The 18,841-nt window shown below is 42.8% G+C and overlaps 1 protein-coding gene across 3 annotated transcripts in view; it reads left to right on the top strand.

Annotated features, from left to right (window-relative positions):
• The first annotated feature begins 10,536 nt into the window (after window positions 1-10,536).
• Window positions 10,537-18,841, top strand: part of LOC120986920 (sulfotransferase 2B1-like) — a 64,645-nt gene continuing 56,340 nt past the window's right edge. Inside the window, exons 1-2 of one of the 3 annotated variants that reach the window (XM_040415603.1) lie at window positions 10,537-10,660; window positions 10,923-11,081. In XM_040415603.1, the coding sequence (XP_040271537.1) occupies window positions 10,946-11,081 (136 nt within the window). In that variant the 5' untranslated portion in view covers window positions 10,537-10,660; window positions 10,923-10,945. The other 2 variants (XM_040415602.1, XM_040415601.1) reach the window with 2 other exon arrangements.

Consider the following 18,841-nt stretch of genomic DNA (forward strand, 5'->3'; position numbering starts at 1 on the left):
CCCTGATGAAGTTCCTGGAAAAGTCCTAAAAAACTGTGCTAAACAGCTGAAAACAGTGTTTACCAGTATGTTTAACAGCTCACTAGAGCAGGCCATTGTCCCCACTTGCCTGAAGTCCTCCACAATTGTCCCAATTCCAAAACAGGCAGGGGTGAAGACCTTAAGTGATTATCGCCCGGTGGCTCTCACTCCTATTGCTATGAAGTGCTTTGAACAACTTGTCCTCAGGCACATGAAGAGCAAGATCTGCACCTCCATGGACCAATACCAGTTTGCTTACAGAGCACATAGGTCAACTGAGGATGCTGTCTCACTTACCCTTCACACTGCGCTGTCACACCTGGAGCAGAGAGACAGCTATGTGCGGATGCTGTTCATTGATTACAGCTCGGCCTTTAACACCATCCCTCCCAACAAGTTGGCAACGAAACTGAACAACTTGGGTCTCAGCTCACACCTGTGCAACTGGATAGTGGATTTTCTTACAAAAAGATCACAAGTCGTACGCATGGGCAAGCACTTCTCTTCATCCTTAACACTAAACACTGGGGTACCGCAAGGCTGTGTCTTTACTCCCTCTTCACAAATGACTGTAAACCTATTCACAATACCAATACCATTATAAAATTTGCAGATGACACGACCGTGATAGGCCTGATCCCCAACAATGATGAAACAGCCTATAGGAAAGAGGTTGAGAACCTAGAGAGATGGAGTAAGAACAACAACCTCATACTCAATACCAAGAAAACAAAGGAGCTAATTCTGGATTTTAGGAAGAAGAAACTAAATGGACACCATCCCATTAGCATTAATGGTGGAAACGTGGAGATAGTTCAAAGTTTTAGATTCTTGGGAGTTCATATTAGTCAGGACCTGTCATGGATAAAAAAACACAACAGAAATTACCAAAAAATGCCTTCAGAGGCTTTATTTTCTGAGGAGTCTGAAGAAAGCACAACTCCCAAAACAGCTGCTAGTCAATTTTTACAGGAGCACCATAGAATCTGTTATCACATACTGCATTACAGTGTGGTACTCCGGATGCTCTTCTGACAAGAAGACCCTCAAGCGCATCATCAGAATGGCTGGCAGAATCACTGGTACTCAGCTACCATCACTGGAGGACATCTTCACTGCTCGCTGCAGCAACAGGGCAAAAATTATCTGCGGGGATCCAACTTCACCCCGACCACAGCCTTTTCATTCCCCTACCCTCTGGTAGGCGTCTTAGAGCCCTACATGCCCGCACCACTAGGCTGAAGTACAGCTTTTACCCGAAAACAATCAGTCTCCTAAATGCTCAGAGACTATTGCCCCTTCCAAGGATAGAAACTACCACCGACTGAAAGTGACTGCTGCATTCATGAACCCATGATGATCTCTTGTCTGCAGTGGTGTCTGATCAGTGTGTATATATACTCATAAGCACTTCCTACTTTGCTCTTGCTATATATATATGCTGTGAACTGTGAATAGTAATGCTTCCTAGTGCAATGTTGTTGTTTTTTTCTAGTGTAATACTTTAGTTTAAATGTCAGTTCTTGTTCCTCTGTCCATGGCATCTAGGATTGCTCCAAGCAACATTTCATTGTATTGTACATTGTATTGTACAGTGACAATAAAGGCATCTTATCTTATCTTATCTTATCTTATTTATCTACTCCTGGATGTTGAAAAATTTAAAAAATGATAATATGAAAATATAATACTCAAAATCCCAAATACGAGTGCCGTGGTCTACTTTTATTACATAACTCTTTTCCACGCCCAGCCTGCAGGGTTTGTGATGTCGGTTCTCGGCAACCACTTACTTTTAACTTATAAATGACAGACCGCTGAAATCAACTCACCTGTCTCTACTTTATTCTGCTGTTAGTATGGGCAGCATAAAGTTGATGACAGGTTCCCTTTAAGATATTTGATATTCTGTTCTGTTGTTTTTCAAACGTCCATTCATTACACCACGTCTTTGTTCTTATTGTATATAAATATATTGCTGTTTCTTCATACACTCTTGTAGTACGCCTGATGAAGAGACTGGTGATGTCTCAAAAGCTGGCTATGTAACATCATTACTTCTATTTTTGTTAGCCATTAAAAGGTATTAAACCTGCAATATTTTTATTTTGTTTCTCTTTTTTTATTTTTTTTTATTAATTATCTTTATTAATTAATATATCAAAACAGATTACAATAAACAAAAGGATTAAATAAATAATCCCCAACTTCAGTATATTTTCCCCTTATCCCAATTCCCTGCACCAACCCCCCTCCCCATACCTGTTATGCGTCCACCCTCCTCTTCCCCCCTGCCCCCCCAATAGAAGAAAAAAGGGGGGAGAGGAGAGAAAAAAATTATATAAATAAATAAATGAAAAAGAGAAAGAAAAAATTGTCACAACTAATCAAATCTTCCAACCGCCCCATATCTTAATCCACTTCTCATCCGCTTCCCTCTGCTTATACACGATTTGCTCGTAGTTTTTTACCTTGTTAACTAGGTTTAGCCATGTATTTAGCTCTGGAGTATGTCGAGCAAACCAAGTCCGACTAACCAGAATTCTAGCTAGCAGCAGTATCCTGCCTAGGAAGATCTTTTGATACTTGTGGCTATTTATTTTGGAAAACTCATTAAGCAAAAACACTTGTAGTTCAAAGGGTATTCGTATTTTTAGTTTATAGGTGATGAAGTTATTAATGCTATTCCAGTATTTTATAAGTTCTGGGCAGGTCCAGATCATATGAAGATAGTCCGCACCTGAGGTGTCGCATTTAGGGCACTTAGACATATCTCTTAGCCCACATTTATTCAACCATGTAGGGGTGACATATAGTCTGTGGCAAATGTTAAAATGTACTAGAACATGATTAAAGTTCTGGGATAGTGAACCTAGATTCGCAAAGATATTCCCCCACCCTTCTAGTTGTATATTCGGACAATCCATCTCCCAGGCTCTTTGTCCTGGTGACTGTGTATCACTAAACCGTGCCTTAAGTAATAGTTTATATATATTTGAAATCTTCATTCTAGAAAGTGTCCTCCCTGTCCAATCATTCAAGAAGGATGAACTATCTATATCCAACACCAGTTTATCGTCCAGACTAGATAATGCTGAACGCAATTGAAAGTACCTAAACCATGAAAGGTTTTCTACATTATGTGATAACTCTGTAAATGACTTAATCTCTCTATCCTTAATTACTTGTGAAATATACAAAATTCTATTCTTTTGCCAAAATGTGTCCACTGCAATACCATCTAACATCTGTAAGTGTACATTATGCCAAAGAGTCGTGAATGTAAGTGAACCCTTTACCTTCAGCCATGTTCTAGTAGTAGCCCACACTTTCAAAAGTAGTTTTATAGTCTCTCTGTAACCCCGCTCTTGGCTCCTCAGTAGCCCGGATTCCAGCAGGGTAAATATATTATTATGTACATAACTCCCTACTAACCTCCCTAAAAGTGCACTGTTTTTTGATTCATAGCACATCAATAACTGGGCAGCAATAAAATACCCTTTAAGATAGGGGAGGTTTAAACCCCCACACTCCAGTGGTTTATATAGATATTCCAATTTTATTCGAACTCGTTTTCTTCCCCACACTAAATCATTAATTATTCTTTCCATGAGTTTAAAATATTTATCTTCTATCCAGGTAGGTGTATTCCTAAGCACATAAAGGAATTGTGGTATCACCATTTTAACCAGTGAAACTCGGTCAGCTCTGGATAGGGGAAGTCTCAGCCAGATCGCTATTTTAGCTCTAGTTTTCGTTATTAGGGGGATCAAATTAAGTTGTACAAAATTTTCAACCCTGGGCGATATAATCAAGCCCAAGTATTGAAAAGTGTCAGCAATGTCCAACTGAGTCACAAGAACCTCTTTCTGTGGTAGGGGGTCTATTGGCATCAAACTGGTCTTAGACCAGTTTATAAGAAGACCGGACACCTCACCAAATGATTTAACCATTTGAATAGTTCTGGGAAGAGTTGTTTCCGTGTGATCTATAAAAAAAAGAACATCATCCGCATATAAAGAGATACGGTCTTGCACTCCTAGTGTACCAAATCCTTTAACCTGATCATCCTGCCTAATGGCCATAGCAAGGGGTTCAATGTAAATACCGAATAACAATGGGGATAATGGGCAGCCCTGACGCGTGCCTCTATTTAAGTCAAAACTAGTAGTCAGGATCCCATTAAAACTCAATTTTGCCGTGGGAGATCTATACAATAGTTTGAGGATACCTATAAATCTTTCCCCAAAGCCCATCCTTGCCAGAACCCTCCAGAGGAAGTGCCACTCCACCCTGTCAAATGCCTTAGAGGCATCCAATGACAGATGGAGCGGGAAGTCCCCCCAGGGGCCTGTATGTTAGCAAGGAGCCGATGCAGATTGTGATGCGTACCCTTGTTTTGAAAAAAGCCATTCTGATCTGGATGGACAATGGAGGAAATAACCATAGAAAGCCTTGTGGCCAAAATCCTTGCAAGAAGCTTTACATCTGCATTAAGCATTATTTTGTTTCTCTTAATGAGAGCACTAAACTATTCTATTTTCTATTGGCACAGTACCAGACTTCTTTTTTCTGCTGCCCTGAAACAATGATCCCCCATCATCATGCAGTAAAGGAGTTCACTGCATGTAAATGCAGAAGTCTCCTTCACTGAATGAGCAGCCGACTGTTAGGAAGAAACACTTGCTTCCCAACAATCGGCTGTAACACCATGCGGTGTAAACCTGCCTTTACTTTTAAACATGCCTTAGGCTAGTTTTACACTAGCTGCAATGAACTCGGGCAGTCTGTTCCGGCGGCTGAACAGACTGTCGGATCCGTGCTGCCGCTAGAGCACGCGTGCCCCCGGACTACCGCTCCGGCCCCATTGACTATAATGGGGGCGGGACGGAGTTCCGGCGGCAGCACGGCAAACATGCCGAGAGGCGGCCAGAATAAAACTATGACATGTCGTAGTTTTATTCCGGCCGTCTCTCTGAATGTTTGCTCTTAAAAACACATCTTTTGAAGCTTATAATGTTACCTAAACTGACTCCTCACCATTCACCCCCCCCCCCAACCCTTATTCTTTAGCTCATGGAGCCTGGCCTGCACCACTCCTTTCTGTACCCAGAAGGCTGGCCCACTTCATATAACAATCAACTTTACCTTTTGGGTCACCCCCACTTTCTCTTGCGAGCAGGGCCCTCACCCCTAGTGAATCTGTTGTTTACTAGCCGGTAACCTTGTGATGTCTTTTGTTTTTGTACATGAACCCTATAAATTGTAAAGCGCTGTGGAGCATGGTAGTGCTATATAAATAAAGATTATTAATATGTCCTTATTCCTGAAAAACATTTTAAGTTGAACTTTTTGTCCACCATGGGAAAAGCAATGTATGGAGCAAATCCCATGACCCCAAGAACACCATTCCACAACGAAGCATGGTGGTGGCAGCATCATGCTATGGGGATGCTTTTCATCAGGTGGGACTGGAAAAGTGGTCAGGATTGAATGAAAGAAGAATGATAGAAAATACAGGGCAATTTTTTTTTTATTCTTTTGTTTATTGTCTTTTTATTAAAGGAATGAAAACAGACACAGCAATTCATGAGAAAACCTGATTCAGTAATATAAGACTGGGATGGAGGTTTATCTTCCAGCAGGACAATGCCCATAAAAATACTGCTGAAGCTTCACAGGTTCACTGGAGCAGTTTAATAAGAAACGTTTACATGTCTTGGAATTTCCTAGTCAAAGCCCAGACCTCAATCCAATTGAGAAACTGTTGTACACCAACACACCCCATCTAACTAGTTAGAACAGTTTTGCCTGTAGGAATGGTCAAAAATCCCAGTGTCTACATGTCATATCTAAGCTAAATACACTGAGAGATTTGCATCTATAATAACAGCATAAGGTGGTTTCACAAACTTTTCAGGGAGTGAGTACTCTTGCACATTACATTTCTCTTCTCTTCTCTGTTTTTTTTTTTTGTCTGAATGGCTGGAATTGGCTGCTAAGTACCCGGGTTACATCTGCAGAGTAAGGCAGTAGTAAACAGGTGCAAGCTCATGGGTAGCAGTCGTATTTAATGCCAAGGAGTGGAAGGAGAAAAGTAGAAACCAGAATCAAAGCTAGAAGAGTCAGTAGGAACAAAAATCAGCAGACAAGGGGTACTCCAGAAAGAAGGCACAGAGTCTAGGACAGGAAGGTAGTAGAAGCCAAATCAGAAGAAAAGAGGTTAATCCAGAAACAAACACAGGAAGATCTAACACAAATACAAAGTTGACTGAACACAGAGCTCAAAACAGGAGCCAGCAATCCCCCATCAGGCTCTTGAATTAGAAGCCAAGTCAGGAACTTACTAGTTTGGCGTCCAGGCTCACAGATTAACCCGTCAGGGCTTGGCACACCAACCCTCCTAAAACAGCCAGGCGCTAGGGAAAGGTAACTTACCGTCAGTACTACCTTTCTATGAGGGACCCTTACATCTAGTCACAGATTTACAGTAAGTGGAAATTTCTTATGAAAAGAGCAAGCCAGACAATCCACATGTACAGTACAAGCTGGTACCCAAGAATGTTCTTCAAGTCAATAACCTTTCCAGTGCACTGGATGTACAGGAGGAGGTCCTTTAGGCAAAGTCATAGGTGAAAGGTACTTTTTTAGCGGGATTTACATATATGTAACACATTGTCGATTTTAAATAAAAAGGGTAAAAGTAGTTGTAAAGATACAAGATTGATAACTTCTATGAACCTTCTGCCCCACACAAATCAAAAACCCAGTAGAAGGTCTTTTATCAGCATCCCTTTTTCAAAAAACTGTTCACCGGAGACTGCAACAAGGCAGGTTGGAATTGGCTGCTAGGGATCCAGGTTACATTTCCAGAGGAAAGCAGCAGAAAACAGGTGCAAACTTATGGGTAGCAGACCTATAAGATGCCAAGAAATGGCAGGAGAGAAGTACAGCCCAGCCTTATGTTGCCTTCTAGTAACTTGGCTAATAGATTACCTATTTGTATCAGGCACTTGGTTCTGTGTTCTGCGCATGCGCACCCATGTGGCGCTCCCATCACACATCAGATAAATGCTTGCATCCTGGGAGGGCTTCTCCTACCTCCCATATCCTCTGCGCATGTGCACTTAGGCCACATATCCAAACAGCGCTCACGTCTTGGAAGCGCTGCCCCCGCGTCCCACGCCTCACTCTGGGATACTCCCACCCACATAGTTTGGCGGGTGACCCACAGCCACCAATCAGGTACTGTTTGCCTGTATTTATAATGGCACCCTGCACTACAGTTTAGTGCCGGCTGAGTCCTTTATGTGGCCACGATACTGGTAAGTTTGAGCTTCACTGCATTTAGCTCTCGCCCTATGGGACATGATCTTACCCTATCCGCTCCTCTCCATTTACCTTATGCCTTATATCCCCACTATTGTCCTTTTCTGTTTCTCTCTTTGCCTGTTAGGTTATCATGTTTTCAGCCTGTCATTAATCACACTGTATCTAGTATTGTCTATTTAGCTCGGATCACATTCCTGATGACTTTTTACAGTCATCATGGATTTGATTTGACCATGTATGGTGTATATGTATCTCTTTCCTCACTTAGCCCTGCCATTTGTATGGACTGTCTGTTGGGTGTTAATCACTTGCTATTGACTTCAGCTCTATATTAAGTATGTCTTCCATGTACAATCATGTTGAAAAGAGTCATGTTGTCATGTTCAAAAAATCATGTTTTAAAAAAAATCATGTTCTAAAAATCATATTTATGCATTGCTTTTTATACACGAATCATGTATTACATAGATCTGTAATTTCTTTGTGTATAAATGCTAGTGCACACATTATAGATATATTTTTTCATTCTATTTTTTATCAGCCTGATGAATTCCTTATGTTAGCCTGAAACGTTGCTGCTTGTGTACCACTGTGCCCGGCTAAAATGAAATGAAATAAAATTCACTGAGCATCATAACTGTTGTTGGAGTGCTGTCTAAATCTATACGACATATACAGTTCTTGAGGTGGAGTTAAGAACAAAACCTGGACGTGCACCCAGTTTTGCCAGGTCAAGAAAGAGTGCTGTGGTCAAACATATTTGAAACTATAGGAGAGAAGTACAAACCAGAGTGAAAGCTAGGAGAGATAGTAGGAGCCAAATCAGTAGGCAAGGGGTAATCCAGAGACAAGCCACAGAGTCTAAGCCAGGAAGGTCAGTAAAAGGCAAAAACTGGGCCTTCTTCAGGTTTGTATTTAAGTTGATCTTCATCTCCAACTTTTCATTAACAGCAAATGACCCAAAATGAGGATGAAAGCCATAGGTACAAAAAAAAAAGGCAAAGTATCGAGAAACACATAATGGTGATTATTAATGGCAATCAGTATGTTAGGACAAGATAAGAATGCCCTTTAATTCACCATTGGGAAGAAGACTGGAGTTATATGACAGCTGAGGAAGGAGAGCCACACATGCAAGTATTCATGGGACTTGTAGTTATAACTCTCTACAGTCCAATCATGTAGCCCTCCCACAACAGTTCCTGTTCAGTGGGTCTAGGAGGGGGAAACTCAAGTCATAAAACTACAAAATCAAGTACTTTTTCAAAAAGTAGACTAAGGTAAACAGTATATATGGACATGATTTGTACATATTTGGGAGGTTATTGGAGGAGAATCAGTTTTGGTAGCAGCAGGATGGGAGTATTAACCCCTTAGTGACAGCCTGTTTTGGGCCTTATGTAACACCCCAGAGTTGTGTTACTACATGCCTCTCCCCTGCTACTATCTTCTAGGAGCCTTTATACTGTCATCTGATGTAATTTATATTATGTCCCCCACAAATGTGCATATAAACCTATGTTAAATGCAATTGTTCATGTAATTTGCCTGGTTACCAGTAGGTGGCAGCAACACATTGGCAGGTACAAGTTACAGTTTAATGTATCTGAGCGGGAATGGATTATTCCAGCTTAGCTCCCCCTCTGTGGAGAGGTGGGCTGGTCCCACATCCTGCAGCATGGGTGGATAAGGAAGTTAGAGAGGAGAGTAGCCCACCCCCTGCTAGGGGTAGGGTGTGTGTGTGTGTGTGTGTGTGTGTGTGTGGAGCTCCCCTGCATAGGGAAGAAAGCAAGGACCTAGTCTGGGCTGAGACTTGGCAATATTCCCAGTCTTAGCACCTTCAGCTCAGCTGGATGAGAAAAAGCAGAAACTACAGACAACCTCCAGAGTTCCAGGAAGAAAGCATCCCCTGAGAATCCATCTGTGAGATAAGTTCAGTGCCTAGAAGAAGCTATTTCCTCCTCAGCTAGTCTGTCCCCACACAGCAGAAGGTACCAGATAAGTGCAGAAGCTAATCCTGTCACAGTTACAGAGCTACCAAGCAGACGTTTTTATCCTGCAAGCTCCACATTTAAAGCAGAAGTATTCATTCCTGCCAATGATTGCCAAAACCTGCTGGGACCAAGAGACCAAAGCTGTATACCGCTTGGATGCAAGTTATGTCAAGTAAAAAAAAGTTTGAACTTCATCTAAACGTCTGGACATTATTTCTTCTACAAAATCCCTCTATTACTAATACTATCACTGCACTCAAATTTATTGCAAGTGAGCCAGGAGCCAGGAGTCCAGCCGTACCCAGGTAGGAGACACCGTGACACAATTATCACTATACTACAGAGACATTATAGGCCATTACACCACTCCGGCATTCCTAATCTGGGACGTGCATTATAACACCTAGGAAAACCCATGCAGTAAGTCTACTGTATTATGTGCCACTTGTGCAGGGGGTGGGAGACAAGGGGCCCACCTTGCTCAAGGGTCCCACCGGGGGATTTCCCTGTACCCCTGTGGGCCAGTCCGAGCCTGGCCCTGGGATAATACCCTGCGCACGCTGCAATTGGTGTCATGAACAAATACAGGATATATTATCAACTTGACCCGGCCACTGCACTAAAAGTGGCATCAGCGAACCCGTTCCTGGTCACTGCACTTACTGACCAAACGTTTTTCTTCATTTTTTCATTGTTACCTTCTTGTATGAAAGCACTGCGGAATATGTCAGTGCTATATAGGTGAGTAAAATAAGTGTAAAAAAAAAAATACTGTAAATGTGACAGCAGCAAACTGTGCTGTCAGGAGAAGTCATCATGGTGATTGGGTCACATGGAGAATATTGGGAAAGCAAGTGGCCTCAATCAGAGGAGATGTCACTGGATTATTATTGCTGTTTTACCTCTGACTGGTCACTGCTGTATTCTTTGTATGGTCTGTGTAAAAGTGGCCATGATGGGGTCCGACCAGCACGCCTACGCTTGTGTCAGTGTCTTGGCTTTGATGTTCCGTCATGCATGGCTTTTCTTTATTATAGCAGGTGCACAGTTCTATGTCTGCTCATTTCTCTAGCCATCATCCTGCTGTGTATCTCCTTGCCTACCCCTACGGCTAAACAGCTTGTCTGTCATGGGTCTACTTTATGCAGTGCCATATTACACTAACACAACAATAATACCGATGGCTGGAACCTTTTGGTGCTTTCATCACCTATGTTACTGAGTCACAGAAGTACAGTACAACAGCTTTAGGGTGTAGCATGACATAGAGCTGGGCACGTCTAATGTTTTATGGGATGGGCATAGTGTTCAAAGTAAGTATCTATAAAAATAATTTTTCTTTTATGCTCTCCTCTTCTTTGAAGCTCCACAAGTTTTAACTTGTTTCAAGTTAAGTTGGCTTTGTGTTAGGGTACAGGGCAGCAGTAGATGACAAAGTAGGTCTTCTTAGTATGACACCGTCTTTATGTCCTAGCTGATGTGACAATAAGTTGCATCTCATATACTGCCATATAGTACCATATTTATTTCAGTGAACTAGAAGACTGTATGATTTTCCTCTGCGAAGTCTTACAGGTTTTATTTTCTGTGGAGACACTATGGACACCGACTATTTCCAACACAAAGGGATTTCCTTTGCTTCTCTGATGTACTCGCCCGAAAGGCTGCAGTACCTGGAGAAAGAATTTCATGTTCGTGATGATGACGTCTACATTGTTTCGTATCCCAAGTCAGGTATGATTATTATAGAAAGCTCATGTTTTGTTTTTGCCAAAGATCATTAAGCCACTAAACTGAATATTAAAGAAGCCTCTTTTATTCCATCTAGTTACATTAGATAAATAGTTGTTACGTTAAGTTAATCCTTTGTTACTGGTGGCTTTATTACAGATTTATACTGTAAGTTCAGTTATGGTCCCATTGGGCCACGTGACTGCACGTTAACTCTCCAAGTTCTCCTGCATCTTCTATGTAAACTGGAAGTCAATCTCTCTATGCATTCCAATGAGACTAACATTGAGCATCTCATAGACTTGCATAGAGAGGCAGACAATATAAAGTTCAGAGAATCACTGTGCAGTCTACATGATAAAATTGGAAACTGGAACAGAACTTATAAAACCACCATACATATTCGCAGAGGGCTACTTTAACTTGTATATTTAGTGTGATTGGTTATGAGACATTTGGTAGAGGAACAGATCAACCTTATTTACTGGACATGATAAGAAGTCCATGACTTATCAACAGTTTTTGTTTAAAGGGGCTTTCCAGTACTTTAATGTGGATATCCTCTCCCTAGGATAGGTTATCAATGTCTGATCGGCAGGGGTCTGACATCCTACACACCTCCCAATCAGGTGTTCTGCAGTTCTCACAGTTCTGTCCATCTCTGTATTGGACAGAGCCGGTTACTGTTCACTTCAGTGGTAGCAGTGCTGCAGTAACCAGCTCCGTCCACTACACAATGGATGATTAGCGGGGTTGCATGATGTTGGATCCCCGCCGATCATATACTGATGGTCTATTCTGAAGATAGGCCATCAATAATAAATAATAAAGGGGTTGTCTCACTTCAGCAAATGCATTTATCATGTAGACAAGGTTAATTCAAGGCACTTGCTAATGTATTGTGACTGTCCATATTGCCTCCTTTGCTGGCTTGATTCATTTTTCCATCACATTGTACATGGCTCATTTCTAGGGGTTACCACCACCCTGCAATCCAGTAGCAGTGGCCGTGCTTCCACACTATAGGAAAAAGCGCTGGCCTCTCTGGTCACCTCATATCTGCACTGCAGCGGAGGCCGCAACCTGGTCCTAGGGGAATTTAATATGCAATTGTTGGATCGTTTCTCCCATAGACTGCAATGAATTATTATTACAGTCTATAGAAGAATAATTAAGGTTCTATGGAGTCCTGCCACAGACAGAGCTCTATAGGAACATAGCTGTGGAAGAGCATTCACAAGGACCAAGGCCACCACAACAACCAAACATCTCCCCCGATCTCAGCACAGGGGAGTTGTTCTGGTCCCAGGAGCACATTGCTCCCGGGAAAAGTCGTCTTAGATGCCATGTTGACCATGGCATCTGAGGGGTTAAATGTCCATGATCGGCCTTATCAGTGCCTCTGGGTGTCTGCAGTGTAATACAGCTGCTGAGCGGGCGCCATGTTTAAAAATAAGACTTCCGCTGTACAGTGTAGGTCAGTAAGGGGTAAAAGAGGACCTCTTACCTCTAGTGACATGTCTGTCTGCCACTGGAAGCACTGATTGGACAATGTCAGAATGTTTAGGGACACACTTCCAGCTGGTAACACCCAGTTGTACATTTATTAATAGGCCTCTAGAAGGAATAATAGAGGAACAAAACAAAAAAGAGTTATAAGAAAAGATGCTCCAGAGTTGTTACTTCATGGGAAATGCAAGTAGTTACTAAAACAGACACGTCAAGTGAAGTGACAGGTCCTCTTTAAATGGGACTGTTGAAAGATGACTACCCATGTGTCACCGCCAGCTCTGTGAGAAGGTCTGTTAGACGTTCTTCGCTACCTCTTGCATGAAGTTCTTTGTTTTTTTGTTTTCACTTTGTCATCTCCTTTCCTTCTCCCAGCTGTCATCTATTTGCACTGATTGTCTCCCTTTATATTCCCTCCCATACTGCCTCACTTTGCGGTTTATACTTCTTCCTGGATGAGTTGTTCACTGCTGGATGCTCCTTCTCCTGATTCCTCAGATAAGTCTGTTTCCTTTATTTGTGTTTACTTGCTGGCTTGATTGTAGGTGACCCTGACTCCGTCCATATTAAGTGCAGAGAGCCGGTGGTCGTGTCCCCTCACTATAATAGGGTTTTCAGGTGTCAGATAGTATAAAGGTACGTGGACATGCAATCGTCTACCATAAAGATCTTTGCATGGGCATAGCTCTAGGGGTTTTATAGGGCTCACCCATATGCGCCTTAGTTTGGGATCAAGCCAGTCCGATCTTTATTTATAAGTTCCAGCTTTCTGCAACACCATCCGTGACATTATAAACCGCCATAACCGTCTTAGGCATGGATCCGGTTTCAGCCTTGATTGACCGCATGCAAGGTCTTTCACTGGAGGTAGCAGATCTTCGTAGAACTGTGTCTCAGTTTCAGGTGACCGGTTCTGCTTGCGTTCATGGAGTTTGTTCCGAGCCTAAGATCTCGCTTCTGGATACGTTCTCCGGGGGTAGTGAGAATTTTGTTCGCTTTAGAGAGGCTTGCAAACTCCATTTTCGCCTACTTCCCCATTCCTCTGGTGATGAGGAGCAGAGGGTGGGGATCATCATCTCGCTGCTCAGGGATAACGCTCAGTCTTGGGCCTTTTTTCGCTGCCGGTCGGGGCATGGCCCCTCCGATCGGTGGATGAATTTTTTGTAGCCCTGGGGCAGATATATGATGACCCGGATCGTATTTCTCTGGCTGAATCTAAACTGCGTCTTTTATGCCAGGATAAACAGTCCGGAGAGATATATTGTTCAGAATTTCGGAGATGGGCAGCTGATACTGGTTGGAATGATGCTGCACTCCGAAGTCAATTTTGCCATGGTCTTTCAGAAAGATTGAAAGATGCATTTGCTTTTCATGAGAGACCAGCCTCGTTAGAATCTGCCATGTCTCTAGCTGTTCGTATTGACAGGCGTCTTAGAGAGAGAGGAGACTACTCCTTCCTGTCATATTCAGTCCAAGGACAGTGGGGATGTCTCATTCAGTGCGCAGGGGTCTCAGTCTCTCTCAATCCCCTCTGAGGAGGAGGCCATGCAGCTGGGTTTGCTTGCCTCTGATAGTAGAGGATTCAGCTCTCAGAAGAGGGTTTGTTTCTGTTGTGGGGGTATAAATCATTTGGCTAATGTTTGCCCCTCTAGGAGATTCATGGAGTTTTCTGAGGGTAATAAAACAAAAACAAAAATAAAAAAAACCCTCTAAAAACTTTCCATTTGCTACTATTAGCAAGGTTGATGCGTAAATTGAAGGTTTGCCATTTACTTGTAGTTCCCGTTTTCTCCTACCTGCCAGGGTGGCGCTAGACAGCAAGAACATTGTTTGTAAGATTTTTGTAGATAGTGGAGGAGCTGTCAATTTCATTGATAATCAATTTGCAATAACGCATGGTTTCCAGGTATGCACTTTGGAAAAGGATATACCTGTTTTTTCTATTGATTCCGCTCCACTTTCTCAAAGATCGTTAAAGGGCATAGTTCACAATATCCGTTTGACTGTGGGTGACGCTCATGTTGAGGATATGTCATGTTTCGTCTTAAGCGGATTACCTACTCCTCTAGTGTTGGGGCTACCCTGGCTCACTAAACATAACCCCACCATTGATTGGCAAGCAAGGCAAATAAATGGTTGGAGTGAGTTTTGCAGAGAGAATTGCCTCACGGCATCTCTTTCAGAGGTTTCTACCAAGACTGTGCCATCTTTTCTCTCTGAATTTTAGGATGTGTTTTCCGAGAGTGGTGTCCAGGAGTTGCCCCCGCACCGGGAGTACGACTGCCCTATTAATCTCATCCCAGGCGCCAAACTGCCAAAATCACGTTTATACAATCTCTCCCAACCTGAAAGAGTCGCTATGCGTACTTATATCTCTGAGAGCCTGAGAAAGGGACACATCCGACCCTCAAAGTCACCTGTTGCCGCTGTTTTTTTTTTGTTAAGAAAAAAGATGGTTCTTTAAAGACCTTGTCTGGATTTCAGGGAGCTGAACTGTATCACGATTCGTGACCCATATCCGCTTCCTCTGATCCCGGACCTGTTTAACCAGATTGTTGGGGCTAAGGTTTTTTCTAAGTTGGATTTAAGAGGGGCATACAACCTAGTCAGGGTCAGGGAATGGGACGAATGAAAGACGGCCTTCAATATCCCTGAGGGTCATTTCGAGAATTTGGTTATGCCCTTTGGTTTGATGAATGCTCCCGCCGTTTTCCAACATTTTGTGAACAGCATTTTTCATCATTTAATGGGGAAATTTGTACTGGTGTATCTGGAAGACATTTAGATTTTTTCTCCTGATTTCAAGACTCATCGAGACCACCTACGTCAGTTCTTGCTGATTCTGCGGGATAATAAATTGTACGTTAAACTGGAAAAATGTGTGTTTGCGGCTCCGGAGATTCAATTTCTTAGTTTTCTTCTCTCCGCTTCTGGTTTTCGCATGGACCCTGAGAAGGTCAGCTGTGCTTGATTGGGAGCTTCCTGAGAATCAGAAGGCGCTGATGCGGTTTTTGGGTTTTGCCAATTATTACAGAAAGTTAATTTTGAATTATTCCTCTGTTGTTAAGCCACTCACTGATATGACTAAAAAGGGGGTAGATTTTTCTTCATGGTCAGTAGATGCGCTTAAAGCCTTTTCTAGTATCAAAGAGAGTTTTGCTTCCGCTCCCATTTTGGTACAACCTGATGTCTCTCTACCTTTTATTGTTGAGGTGGACGCTTCTGAGGTGGGTGTGGGTGCGGTCTTATCTCAGGGTCCCTCTCCTGCCAAACGGCGACCGTGTGCCTTTTTCTCAAGGAAACTTTCCTCTGCACAGAGAAATTACGATGTGGGAGATAGGGAGTTGTTGGCCATCAAATTAGTTTTTGAGGAATGGCGCAATTGGTTAGAGGGAGCCAGACACCCTATTACCGTGTTTACAGACCATAAGAATCTGGCCTACTTGGAATCGGCCAAGCGTCTGAACCCGAGACAGGCCAGATGGTCTTTGTTCTTTTCTAGATTTAATTTTGTTCATATGTTCCGCCCTGGGGTTAAAAATGTGAAGGCGGATGCCCTGTCACGTTGTTTTCCGGGAGGGGGGAACTTTGAAGACCCGGGTCCCATTTTGGCTGAAGGGGTGGTCGTCTCTGCTCTTTATTCTGATTTGGAGGCAGAGGTTCAGGCAGCCCAGGCAGAGGCTCCTGATCTTTGTCCCCCTGGGAGGTTGTTTGTGCCTCTCGCTTTACGACACAAGGTTTTTAAGGAGCACCACGATACTGTCCTTGCAGGGCACCCGGGGAGCAGAGCCACAGTGGATCTCGTTGCTTGGAGATTCTGGTGGCCGGCTCTTCGTAAGACGGTTGAGGGTTTTGTGGCAGCCTGCGAGACCTGCGCTCGTGCCAAGGTCCCTCATTCACGGCCATCGGGTTCTCTCCTCACGTTACCCATTCCTTCCCTGCTCTGATGATGTTTGGTGCACAAGCCTGAGAGAGCAGATATGTGCCTGTACACAAGATGTCACTGTGTTGGCCACGCCCCCTGCACTGCCGACTGCTGCTTATTGTTCTCTCCCTGGATTCTTGAGGAAAAACATTAACCTCTTCAGCTGCACAGACTCAGGGCTGAAGGCTTAGTAGCTGCAGGCAGTGAGGAGACAAATGCTGGGCACAGGAGCTAACAGAGGAGTTCTGCAGAGCATTGCACAAAAACAGGTAGGGGGAAGATCCTGTGTGTATCAGCAGTGTCATTGTAAAGCTGGGACTTGTAGTCCTACAAATACAACATGCTGCTGAGTATCCCAGCAGTCAGACATGTCACTCAGGGCAGCATTTGTATTCACTCCCTTAGCAGTGCAGGGGGAGGGGCAGAGATTGTTGTTATTGCAGGTAAACAAAGGGCCAGAAAGGGGTAACTCAGACAACCCCTTTAATTTCATGACTCAATGTGGCTGGCACAGTAAGGGGGCACTATGGCTGTCAATGTCATGACTCAATGTGGCTGGCACAGTCAGGGACCACTGTGGCTGGCAATGTGCTAAGACACTGTATTAGTGGCCTAGAACTGATAATGTAAGTAAACTGCAGCTACTGACTGTGGTTAAACTGTGGCAAAAGCCTCTTCTACTTTTAAATTTTTTGCCACGTGTTGCTGTAGGTAGAGGTAGGAAGTTAGAATTGTGATTTGGAGTAAAATACATTATACATCAACATCAGGGTCAGCCTGGGTCATCAGAGTACCAGAGTATCCTCCGGTGGGCCCAGACTCTGGGGCTCTCAGCATCAGAGTGAAGTGTATACAGGACCTTAAGGGCTCTGTTTTATTAGCGGTCCATCATTGTCAGAGTTTGGGCCCACCAGAGGATCCTCTGGTGCTCTGGTGGGCCAGTCCGACCCTGGATACAATAGTTGGCCGCAAAACTCCAGGAGAAAAAAAATCTATTTGGTGCTGAGATAATCATTTGTCATGAGGGTCTATTTCTTTGATTCAAAATCTATTAGGTACTATTGATGATATGGCAGTCTGAACCTGAGAATAATTTCCTCTGCTGGGCCCAAGGAACTGATACAGACCCTGATATCAAAGACATCTATAAAAATTTATGGTTAAGCCTCACTATACTGCTCCCTGAAGCAGAGTTTTGGGCCGTTTACTGTGTCTGGCCAGGGTCATAGCTATCTATCTATCTATCTATCTATCTATCTATCTATCTATCTATCTATCTATCTATCTATTATCTATCTATCTATTAACCTATTATCTATCTATCTATTAACCTATTATCTATCTATCTATCTATCTATCTATCTGTCTATCTGTCCTGGTCTATCTAATCTATCTAGAAGTCCAAATTGCAAGCAGAACAGGAGATCATTCATAAGGATGAAGAACTGCTGTGTGTCACGGGTACGCACACTCCAGTGGAACTACCCAGGGTGCATACCCACTGCATCTAAGCATAATCCACATGCAGTGCTATGTGTTTACAGCAGTTCTCCAGCACCTGTTGTTATCAAGATGGCCCATTATATACCCTTTAGGTGCTCCAACGTCACCCTATTATCTATTTACATTATGTCATCTAGTATTTTTTTTTGCTTTTAAGCTCATAACTTGGTTGGTGAGCATGCGCAGTACGATCTGATACACGCCGAGGCTCCATGTTCTATACCATCAGCACTATAATGTACATGCGGTATATGGTTTTGACAAGGTTCAATATGCACTATATGGACACATCTCATCTTCATGGATTATTTTGTATGAATTGGATGATACATTATTTTTAAATATATAATGATGATGTAAATCTTAAATACCAATTATGTATTCAAATTCACATGGACCGATAAATATTGTGCACTTGTACGTATTCAGTTGCTTGAGAATAGTCCCAGTAAGAGGACTGAAACGTCACTTCTTGGTTTATCTATCTATCTATCTATCTATCTATCTATCTATCTATCTATCTATCTATCTATCTATCTATCTACAATGAATAAAATATTGGGCAGCACTGCAGACAAATGGAAAGACGGAGTGCCAGCGGCCACGGAAGTGTTCCAACATCCAGATCAAATATAAAATAAGAAAATCCACGGCACTTCCAAAAAACAGTTGATGTGTTTATTACACCAGGTGCGACGTTTCGGTTCCATTGAGAGGACCGAAACGTCACACCTGGTGTAATAAACACATCAACAGTTTTTTAGAAGTGCCGTGGATTTTCTTATTTTTATATCTCATTATCTATCTATCTATTGTCTGGTGAATA

This window comes from Bufo bufo, chromosome 1 (assembly GCF_905171765.1).
Source record: "Bufo bufo chromosome 1, aBufBuf1.1, whole genome shotgun sequence".
In the NCBI taxonomy this organism is placed as follows: Eukaryota; Metazoa; Chordata; class Amphibia; order Anura; family Bufonidae; genus Bufo; species Bufo bufo.